The sequence below is a fragment of the Pygocentrus nattereri genome, chromosome 29 (assembly GCF_015220715.1).
Source record: "Pygocentrus nattereri isolate fPygNat1 chromosome 29, fPygNat1.pri, whole genome shotgun sequence".
NCBI classification, from domain to species: Eukaryota; Metazoa; Chordata; class Actinopteri; order Characiformes; family Serrasalmidae; genus Pygocentrus; species Pygocentrus nattereri.
Genome location: NC_051239.1, coordinates 8,614,226 through 8,624,093, shown reverse-complemented (window position 1 = coordinate 8,624,093; position 9,868 = coordinate 8,614,226). Strand labels below are relative to the sequence as shown.

Sequence of the window (9,868 nt, the reverse complement as noted above, 5' to 3'; positions counted from 1 at the left end):
TGTCAGACATGTTGGCATTTTTTGTTTTCATATGAAGGGACATTCAAATGGTGTCCATTAACATCAGATTTTCATGCTGTCCTTGCCTGACACCGCTCAGTAAATGCAGACAAATATAACATATTTTATGCTTTAAAGCTTTGTTGTGCTGTTTCCATAGCTACCTTCGAGAATAATTCATTAATAAGCTCTATAATTACCACGAGGCTAACGTGCTCACATTTCAGCAATGATGGACTGATGTCCAGGCATGAGGTGTGAAATCATAGCACCCTTTAGCAATTTCCTCTTCAAAAGGGAACATGTGAATATGTGTTTTGGATGCTAGTATACTGGTCAAGTGACCAGTTAAACCAGCACCAGTCCAGCTTAGACCAGCATACATGCTAGCTTCTTAACATGTGCCTAGAGAAACACGTTTGCCTTTACATTTTCCTGGAGAAAAACAACCACGAAAGTGTTTTTCCTGCTAGTATTTGCCACAATTTAACAAGAACTACCAACAAATCTACGTTGGTTGGGTAAAATTACAATGCTAACATTGCTAACAATTGAATTAGCAAATTATGGATTAGCGAAAGTGCTAGCACTGCTAGTGCTGGATAAACGCTATCAACACCTCACTTTGAAAGTAGTTGAGGGTAATGTTTAAAGTTAACTAATACAGGTATGGTAACTGGTACCCACTACGTTTCAGTCTTTGTCAGACATGTTAGCATTTTTTTGTGAAGTATTGATTTGAAAAGATATTCAAATGATGTCCATTAACATCAGGTTTTCATCCTGTTCCTGCCTGACACCGCTCAGTAAGGGCAGACGCTCAGTAAGCGCAGACAAATATATTTACAGAGTTTGAGCTTTATCGGGTATAGAGAGAAGCTTAAGGGTCAGGCCTCTCGGTGTGGTATTTTTAGCTGGAACTACATGGCCGAGGCGGGGGGCGTCACAGGCCTGGGGACTGCAAGCAGATGAAACCCTGGCTCTGTATCGGGTACCAGAAAGAGTGCTAAATATAGGCAGGGTCAACGCATTAGAACACACACACACACACACACACACATACACACATACATACACACTGGCTGACTGAAAGAGCACGCTTAGTCAAAAGGAGACTCCATTGTCAGCGAGCCACTTGCTAGCTAGTCCTTAGCGCTCGAGCTCTAGCACGATTTTCGCCTGTGTGAAGAGGGGTGAGTCGCTCTGTCAGCGGCAGGGTGCATGAGTATGTGTGCATTTGTAAGATTTGATATAGGAATTTGATTCCTTAGCAGCAATGCTAATGCTAACTGCAGGGGAGAGTGGGGACAATCTGTCACATTTTTTTTCTGCTAAATAATTTTAGAAGCATTTCATTTGATTTATATACACAACCTGTTTCCAGCACCTATCACTGATGAACAATTCCACCAAAGGTGCCTATAGGGGGTTTCAGACCGAGGGGTTAGATGTAGCAATTGCTACCCAGATTAGCTGATATGACGCCTTTTAAGTCTGTTTTATTTACATGACATCTATAGAATGTTTCTGATTAATCTGTGAATAAAACATTTGAAAAAAAGTCTATTGCAATACTTTGGGAGTCTTAGTTGGAACACTGGGCTAAAACTAACCCCGTCGTGTGGTGGCTGTACTTTAGCTTGGCTAGCTCACACTGTGAGCTGTTCTACGCTTCTAAAGATGACTATATTACAGCCACAGGTGCTGTAATTTGTGTTTGTGAGTTCGGATGGTGCCATCGGTGCAGGTTAAAGGTAAATTAACTACCTACAAAGCCGTTTAAAGTGAACTATCCACATAAAGTGTTACCAAACTTTTTTTTCCTCTGGCCCACAGATTTGTTGAGATTTCCTAAAATTGCCCATTTACTTGTTGGGTTTGACACCCCTGTTCTGGCCCAATGTAAGTATGAATTCTTACAAAGCTCACTAAGTAAAAAACAATCATGGCAATACTTTTATTTTGTAAAAACCAAGGTGTCTGATAGCTTTCCAAATTCACAGATTCTGCTGCTATGAGAATATGAGATAGTGGCTAATAGCATGTGCTACTGTTTAACTACATAAAAAGTTACATTTTACCCAGTCTTAGTTGATGCCCTGTACAACTTTTAATTGAAATTGAAAAAATTGCATTGTTAACATTGTGTAAGTGACTCAAAGTACTAATCATTCCTACTTTTAGGAAACTCCAGGAGGCTGATGGACTGAGGGACTTAAGGACCTAACCAGGGCATATTCGAGCAGAACACCATGCAGGAAAGCTCCCAACCACTGGAGGCATTCATAATTAGCATCATGAGTGCCTACTGAAGAGCAAACAGGCCCTGATTGGACCCAAGTGATGGACAAATCAGAGCAGTCTGTGGTCGGCCAAGGCCTGACCAGCCCTGATCCGCTGGTCCAGGAGGCCTACCTGATGGCTTTTGACTACATAAACTATGTGACGGCCAAGCCGGGGGTCCCCCTCACCCCGGCACCATCCGCAACCTCAGCGGCCCTGCGCCATGCAGGGGACGAGCTCCTCCAGCGCTTCCCCATCTTCTTCCGCCGCTGGCCACGTGTCTTCCAGGACGTGACGGAGGAGTCAGCCTGCCCGACTCTGGTCTCCATCCTAGATGAGCATTTTGCACCCACAAGGCGCCGGGACCTGGCCTGGAGTGCCGTGCTCTCCATCTTTGTGCTGGCTGGCCAGATGGCCTTGCACTGCCAGCAGAGGGGGATGACCAACGTCTTACCCAAGCTCCAGGACTGTGTGGGCAGCTATGTGGAGAGAGTCATCTGCCCTGAGATCAGGGACAAGGGAGGATGGGTGAGTAGAAACGAAGCAAGACAGACAAAGCAGTCTCCTTTTTGAGGAACCAGTTAGTAGAATTTTGTTCAGATCATAACCAAGATCAGGTTCTTTGATCATTTTGTTCATGTGGAGCAGTTCTACAAAGGGAAGACTGCCCTTTGATGCTCTTGACACTTTTTATACATCCCTTACTCTAAGAACAAGTGGGGTATCTTCATTTTTCTTAAACTCTAGCAAAGTGTATTTTCTGTTGTTAGCAGCAACATCTCATTGCTGTTGGAACAAAAACTTGTATCTCCTTTTTTGTTTTTACATTTTAGTTTTTCAGTTTTTGGCATAACTTGAAAATGCCTGCTGCCCTTTACATTGTGTTTGAACATCAAGATGAACAGACCAAAAGTAATGACCCAAAATGACTTGGAAAAAAGTTTCTTTCCATTGACTTACATTAAAAGTAAAATATGTTATTTCGTTCTCCTGTAAAGTTACCATTTGGCAGATATGAGGTTTTGTTTCTGACAACGATATGTTGGTAGTGATGGATCATCTGCAGCGGAAAATCTTCCAACTGTCCATCCAGCAGTCACTTACTGTGATTTTCTGTGTCCATGTGCAGTCCGGATTTGTATCTCGCTTTGGGAAGAAACAGACTTTGGAAGGCCAAGTGAAGAAGGTGTGCTGCTGGAGTCTCCTCATGCTGACTGTGGGGATCCTTTTCTACTTTCTCTGGAAAAGAAGAATAACTTGAAGAACAGTGCCATCTTGTGGAGAACACTGGACATAAAATTTTGGAGTTGTCTCAACTGCTTTAACCATAATGTCTGAACTCTGTAAAGGTTGGGCTGCTACTATTGACATCTCCCCCACAACTAGGACTGTGTATTGGCAAGAACCTGGCAATACAGCACATTTCATGATACAGGGGTTACGATTTGATATATTGCGATATTGCAATATTTTAAAATCAAATTTTACGAAAACTGTCATAGCATAAAAAGCACACCACCAAAAGTCAAATGGCTGAAGATAGATTACAACCCTGCTGTCTAGCAGTCAGGGGTATAAACACGACATGAAATGACTTATTGTTCGCTATGAGTCTTCGTAAACTTGAGTGTAAACTTTTAACTGAAATCGATACTGGTAGTGGTTGGTTAGTGTAGTGGTTAACACCTCTGCCTTCTACGCTGTAGACTGGGGTTCAATCCCCACCTGGGTAAACACACTACACCAATAAGAGTCCTTGGGCAAGACTCCTAACACCGCCTTCGCCTACCTGTGTATAAATGATCAAACTGTAAGTCCACTCTGGATAAGAGTGTCAGCCAAATGCCGTAAATGATACTGTTGTATCATAAATGTAAATGATTCATGTTTGTCACAGTATCACAAAATATAATCCTGCCATACTCAGATATGTCAATATTTTCTTACATGCCAAAAAAATATCACTACTCAGTAATAATAAGAAATGTAGCAAGTTAAACAGAAGTACTGATACCACTGCTGGATGATGTAATGTCTTAAATTAATTTTATGTATTAAATCTTGTTTTTGTCCATGCAGTTGAGGCCATAGTCCCACCAGAGCATGGATTCCTTTCAACAGAGAACATAGGTTTGGTTCTGATGTTCATCCAGATAGAGAAAGGAGTTGGACAAACACTCAAAAAAAAAAGGAAATGGTATTGTTGGTTTTAACCATCTCTCTCTTGCTGTTACTTAACAAAAGCATATAACTCAGTAAAACAGTCAGCTGGGTTGTTTGAAAGACAGACTTGTCAGGTTTACTGGATCAGTGTTTATTTTGTCAAAGCAACCTTGCTGAGTAAAATTAGCATCTTTCCCATTGGCTCCTGGCATCACAGATTTGCATATTAGATGCACCTTTCCCCTCTTTTTACTGCGAGGCCTTATTATTGCTGGCTGTAAGAGCAGGTTGGCACGTGCGTAGTACAGTGGACCGAACACTTCATCATCTTTGACATTATGTAGATCGGACTTATCGCTATTAAATTGCACATTAAATGCATTTGTGCATAATATATGGATACATAATACAAACTTGCAATGGGTTTTTACTTACTTTGGAGTATTCACAACACTAGGTGTTTGTACAGCTCTGTAAAGATCCGTTAAGATGTCGTTCAGTTCAGTTGTGTTGAAGCACTGTCCATTTTTCAAGTTTACTTAAGGGTTTTTTTTTTCTTGAGCGTACAGTTTACGCACCAAACTCCTGTTGACAGCTATGGACCATTTCCACCCCCAATGAAAAGCCATGAAAAGATTTTAAAAATCTAATGCTATGTGGTAATATATCAGTATTTCTCCTCTGGCCTTCGTGAGCTGGAGGTTAGGGAACCTGCCCTGTGAAGACTGCCAGTTCGATGCCCAGAGCCAACAGTAAATGACTGAGGTATCTTTGAGCAAGGCACCTAACCCTCAACTGCTGCAGATAGGGCTGCCCACCGGGCAAGTGTACTCACTACCCCCTAGTGCGTATGTGGGGTTTCATTTCATGGGTGGGTAAAAGAGTAAATTTATTGTGGGACTAATAAGGGCCACTTAATCTTATGTTTCTAAAAATTAAATAATGTAGCATGCCCAACCACACAGCACCTAAAGGTGTGCCTTATAATGACCAAACCGCCCATAAAACAAAGCTGATGAAGGACTAGAGGATGACCAACACAAACTGCAGTAACACATGAGCTACGGTCTCTGACTTCACATCTACAAGGTGAATAGACAAGGCAGGACTGCCTAAGAGTGTCGACAGTAAGTGGACAGTGTTTAAAAAACCACTCACACCAAAATATCAGTGTTGAGAATGATCCATCAACCAAATACCTGCTCTGTGGGGGTCCTAACCATTGAAGATGGTAGGAGGGAGCTAAAAGTAGTCAGAGAAACAGACTAGTCTGATTGTGTAATTACAAAATGCACCTATATTGTAAGGAGAGCTGGTAAAATGTACAGTGAGCCCATATGGCATTAACACCAACCTCAACTGCTTTCCCAGAGATTGAAGACTAGGTGGCACCCATTATGCACATTCTATACATTGTGCCCAGCAGCTGAAGCGATTAATCAAGTCATGAAGGCATTCCGGCTGACTGTTTAATCAGTTCACATTACACCTGAGGACGAAGCTCATGTGCCAAATGTGAGCAACAGGTTAAACAAGGATATGAAGCCACTTTGAGGCCCAGGAACTCATTTTGTTTCATGTTTGTAAGTACGAATGACACGGCAAGTTAGAAAAAAAAAGTTTTATTGTTCTTTCTGTACAGAAAAGGAATGGGCAGCAGAGATGACAAACAAAAGGAAAAACTGAGCTTTGGAAAAGCTGTCAGGCAGGTCATTACAATATTACAGCTTGGCACATACACATATACACAAGCAGACTTAAGCAAGCTCCTCTTCTCCTTCCTCTTCAAACTCGCCCTCTTCCTCAGCCGTGGCATCCTGGTACTGCTGGTACTCAGACACCAGGTCGTTCATGTTGCTCTCGGCCTCTGTGAACTCCATCTCATCCATGCCCTCGCCGGTGTACCAATGCAAGAAAGCCTTGCGCCTGAACATGGCTGTGAACTGCTCGGAGATGCGCTTGAACAGCTCCTGGATGGCAGTGCTGTTGCCAATGAAGGTGGCTGCCATCTTAAGGCCGCGGGGTGGGATGTCGCAGACGGCGGTCTTGACGTTGTTGGGGATCCACTCCACGAAGTAGCTGCTGTTCTTGTTCTGGACATTGAGCATCTGCTCGTCCACCTCCTTCATGGACATGCGGCCACGGAAGATGGCGGCAACTGTGAGGTAGCGGCCGTGGCGTGGGTCGCAGGCAGCCATCATGTTCTTGGCATCGAACATCTGCTGTGTGAGCTCTGGCACGGTGAGGGAGCGGTACTGCTGGCTCCCCCTGCTGGTGAGAGGGGCAAAACCAGGCATGAAGAAGTGCAGACGTGGGAAGGGCACCATGTTGACAGCCAACTTGCGCAGGTCAGCGTTCAGCTGGCCGGGGAACCTGAGGCAGGTGGTGACGCCGCTCATAGTGGCTGAGACGAGGTGGTTGAGGTCGCCATATGAGGGAGTGGTCAGCTTGAGAGTGCGGAAGCAGATGTCATACAGAGCCTCGTTGTCAATGCAGTACGTCTCATCTGTGTTCTCCACCAGCTGGTGCACGGACAGGGTGGCGTTGTAGGGCTCTACAACCGTGTCGGACACTTTGGGTGAGGGCACCACACTGAATGTGTTCATGATGCGGTCGGGATACTCTTCACGGATCTTGCTGATGAGGAGGGTACCCATGCCGGACCCAGTGCCTCCACCCAAGGAGTGGGTGAGCTGGAAGCCCTGCAGGCAATCGCAGCTCTCGGCCTCTTTGCGCACCACATCGAGAACCGAGTCAACCAGCTCTGCGCCCTCTGTGTAGTGGCCCTTGGCCCAGTTGTTTCCAGCACCGCTCTGACCTGATCAATGAATCCAAGCAGAATTTATTCAATGCTCACTTCTGCAAATTTCAAACTGTAATTGGTGACCTAACATACAATTAGTTAAAACACTACCCTGCTAAGACCACTCACCAAAAACAAAGTTGTCTGGCCTGAAGACCTGTCCGAAAGGTCCAGACCTCACAGAGTCCATAGTACCAGGCTCCAAGTCAACCAACACGGCACGGGGCACATATTTGCCTCCTACAACAAAATGGAGTTATGAGAAACGAGGCTAATGCATGACCCCAGACGTATACATTTAAAGACCACCTGCAAATGTACCTGATGCCTCGTTGTAGTAGACATTGATCCTGTCCAGCTGGAGGTCACTGTCTCCATGGTAAGTGCCAGTTGGGTCAATGCCATGCTCATCGCTGATAACCTCCCAGAACTGAAAGAATAAACAAATGAAGTCATGAGTTAATCATTCACTTTGTTTTATTGGTGACAGTGTGGACTTTGCACAACTACAAATAAGGATGGATGAAACATCCCACGTCCACTTGTTTCAGTTTAACTATTTGATAGTAACTTGACCTTAATACTGCATGTAGACTTCATGATCAACGGATCAAAATAAGAATTAATCCCTTCTCGTGTGTGTGTGTATATATATATATATATATATATATATATATATATATATATATATATATATATACACACATACACACACACACACACACACACACAGGGTGAGTCAAAAGTCAGTTATTTTATGCTGTCACAAGCCTCCACAATGTGGTGCTGAAGGTGGTGTTTGCTGCAGATTCTCATTTGTTTGAGATGATAAAAGTTGAACAAAAACCTGTCCTGTGAATTTTGACCAACACTACACACACACTGCATGATAATCTGCCCAAAATTCCTGTTATTGCATTCCTCATAAAAAAAAAAACTACATATAACTTAAGAACGATTACATATTCAGTGTATTCTGCAGATGTTCAGACACACAACAATTAACCTGGGCACTGCGGCCCGAGCAGCAGGTTTAAACTGAAGTCACAAAACCCCCTCAGAAGCATCTCTAAACGGAGAGGAGGGAGCGGAGCTACAGTCAGACGGGCCGCGGCGAGGAGCGGAGCTACAGTCGGAGGGACCGCGGCGAGGAGCGGAGCTACAGTCGGAGGGACCGCGGCGAGGAGCGGATTGTGGCGCCAAACTTCATTTCAAACCCGTCTCGTGTCTAAAATGGCGCGCGCGGCTCGTGCGCTGATTGGCTGAAATCCAGTCGCGTCGCGCGTTTGAAAAACTGCCTACGTCACGCGCCCGGTCTCGCGCCACCTAACGTTACATCCGGCGCCCTCGTGTTCTTTCATCCGGGCAACAAATCAATAAATCCCTCTTCTGAGAGGGAAACCGGGAATAATCCGCGCCCAGAGCTTCAACACCGCCCGGTTCCGACAGACGGACTCAACGGACGCTCAAATTGGACCTCCTCCTCTGCAGCGTGTTCGAATTACCCGTTCCACCTTAAATGGTGCAGCCGTTCCATTCCGGCGCCTGAGATGTGGGATGTAAGTGAATGTAAATTATCAAATATTTAAGGTAGAACGGAAAAATTCCACCCAGAAGCCGAGCAGGAAGCGGACTTCAGCTTCGACTCGGTTGATTTTTTTGGTGACGCTGCAACGCCTCGATGGAGGGAAAGCCCCTCCAACGGCTGACCACCAGAAAAAAACACTGAACGGCAGAAATAAAGCACGAAATAAGGCACGAGATAAACGGTTAAAATCTTTAGGCTAAGTCTATTAAATCTAGTTCCGTGTGGCTTATTTAGGATCGGAGAAAATGAGGAAGCGGACTGCGGGGCGCAGCTGACCCACTTCTCATTCAAACCATCCGCGGCTTTGTCTGTGGCTGCGCGCTGAAAACGGAGGTCCTGCATTTAAACCAACGACATTAAATACATCTTAATTCACCAAAGTGCATTTAGGAGCATGTTGAGGAATTATAAATGCGTTTTATCGATCGTTTGTCGCATTTCGGATAAAGATTAAAAAATTTTTTTTAATGAAACAAAAAAAAAAAACTCACTTTGGCTCCGATCTGGTTACCGCACTGTCCGGCCTGAAGATGCACGATTTCCCTCATTGTGTCTTTGGAGGTGGTGAAGCCTCGAGCGCTGACTGATCTGCCTTTCTCTAACTGAGCTGCGTTAAACCCGCTTCCCCCATATTAATAGCTTTCCTTGTTCCCGCCTCTAAACCCGGCGTATCGCAATCCCATTGGCTGAGATTTTCAAACAGCCGCCTATAGCGCGGTTACTGTAGGCGTCGACGACGCTGATTGGTGCTCGTCAGCTGCCAATCACACTGGATCCTGACGTGTAGGTTTTTCCCCTCATTGGGCCCGGCAGGCTCATGCGTTGTACTTGTAACCTCTGAGCAGAGGAGCCAAGCATCAATTTTAGTTAAAAAAAAAAGGATGTTATCAGTTTCCAAAACCCACAGGGAAGAATATTTGGTTGTCTGTTGTTTTGGGAACGATTTGAGGGAAATACCTAATTGCTATTTTTTCCCTACCAATATTACGACTGCCATTTGAATTGCGATTATGTTTCATAAAACTGAGGTT

General features: G+C 44.5%; 2 protein-coding genes across 5 annotated transcripts; one reads left to right on the top strand and one right to left on the bottom strand.

Moving 5' to 3' along the window:
• Positions 1–1,092: 1,092 nt before the first annotated feature.
• bcl2l16 (BCL2 like 16) lies at positions 1,093–3,877 on the top strand. 4 transcript variants are annotated; one of them, XM_017696255.1, is made up of 5 exons: positions 1,093–1,193; positions 1,696–1,754; positions 1,837–1,902; positions 2,185–2,811; positions 3,413–3,877. In XM_017696255.1, the coding sequence occupies exons 4-5, from the start codon at positions 2,344–2,346 to the stop codon at positions 3,542–3,544; spliced, it is 600 nt and encodes a 199-aa protein (XP_017551744.1). In that variant the 5' UTR covers positions 1,093–1,193; positions 1,696–1,754; positions 1,837–1,902; positions 2,185–2,343; the 3' UTR covers positions 3,545–3,877. The 4 variants fall into 4 exon arrangements, with proteins under 4 accessions (XP_017551744.1, XP_017551746.1, XP_017551745.1 ...); XM_017696257.1 differs by having other exon boundaries at positions 1,640–1,754; XM_017696256.1 differs by lacking the exon at positions 1,696–1,754.
• Positions 3,878–6,052: 2,175 nt separating this feature from the next.
• tubb2b (tubulin, beta 2b) lies at positions 6,053–9,468 on the bottom strand. The gene is made up of 4 exons (XM_017696289.2): positions 9,329–9,468; positions 7,571–7,679; positions 7,379–7,489; positions 6,053–7,264 (listed from the first exon to the last, which is right to left on the bottom strand). Exons 1-4 carry the CDS (start codon positions 9,383–9,385, stop codon positions 6,204–6,206), a joined length of 1,338 nt encoding a protein of 445 aa, XP_017551778.1. The 5' UTR covers positions 9,386–9,468; the 3' UTR covers positions 6,053–6,203.
• Positions 9,469–9,868: the final 400 nt, after the last annotated feature.

What these genes read in the sequence shown, in the direction of transcription:
- bcl2l16 (XM_017696256.1), top strand. Translation starts at nt 2,344, where the DNA reads ATGGACAAATCAGAGCAGTCTGTGGTCGGCCAAGGCCTGACCAGCCCT. An exon ending in TCAGGGACAAGGGAGGATGG is followed by an intron (nt 2,812 to 3,412) that starts GTGAGTAGAAAC and finishes GTCCATGTGCAG; the next exon opens with TCCGGATTTGTATCTCGCTT.
- tubb2b (XM_017696289.2), bottom strand. Translation starts at nt 9,385, where the DNA reads ATGAGGGAAATCGTGCATCTTCAGGCCGGACAGTGCGGTAACCAGATC. An exon ending in GTAACCAGATCGGAGCCAAA is followed by an intron (nt 7,680 to 9,328) that starts GTGAGTTTTTTT and finishes TTATTCTTTCAG; the next exon opens with TTCTGGGAGGTTATCAGCGA. An exon ending in GCCAGACAACTTTGTTTTTG is followed by an intron (nt 7,265 to 7,378) that starts GTGAGTGGTCTT and finishes TTCATTGATCAG; the next exon opens with GTCAGAGCGGTGCTGGAAAC.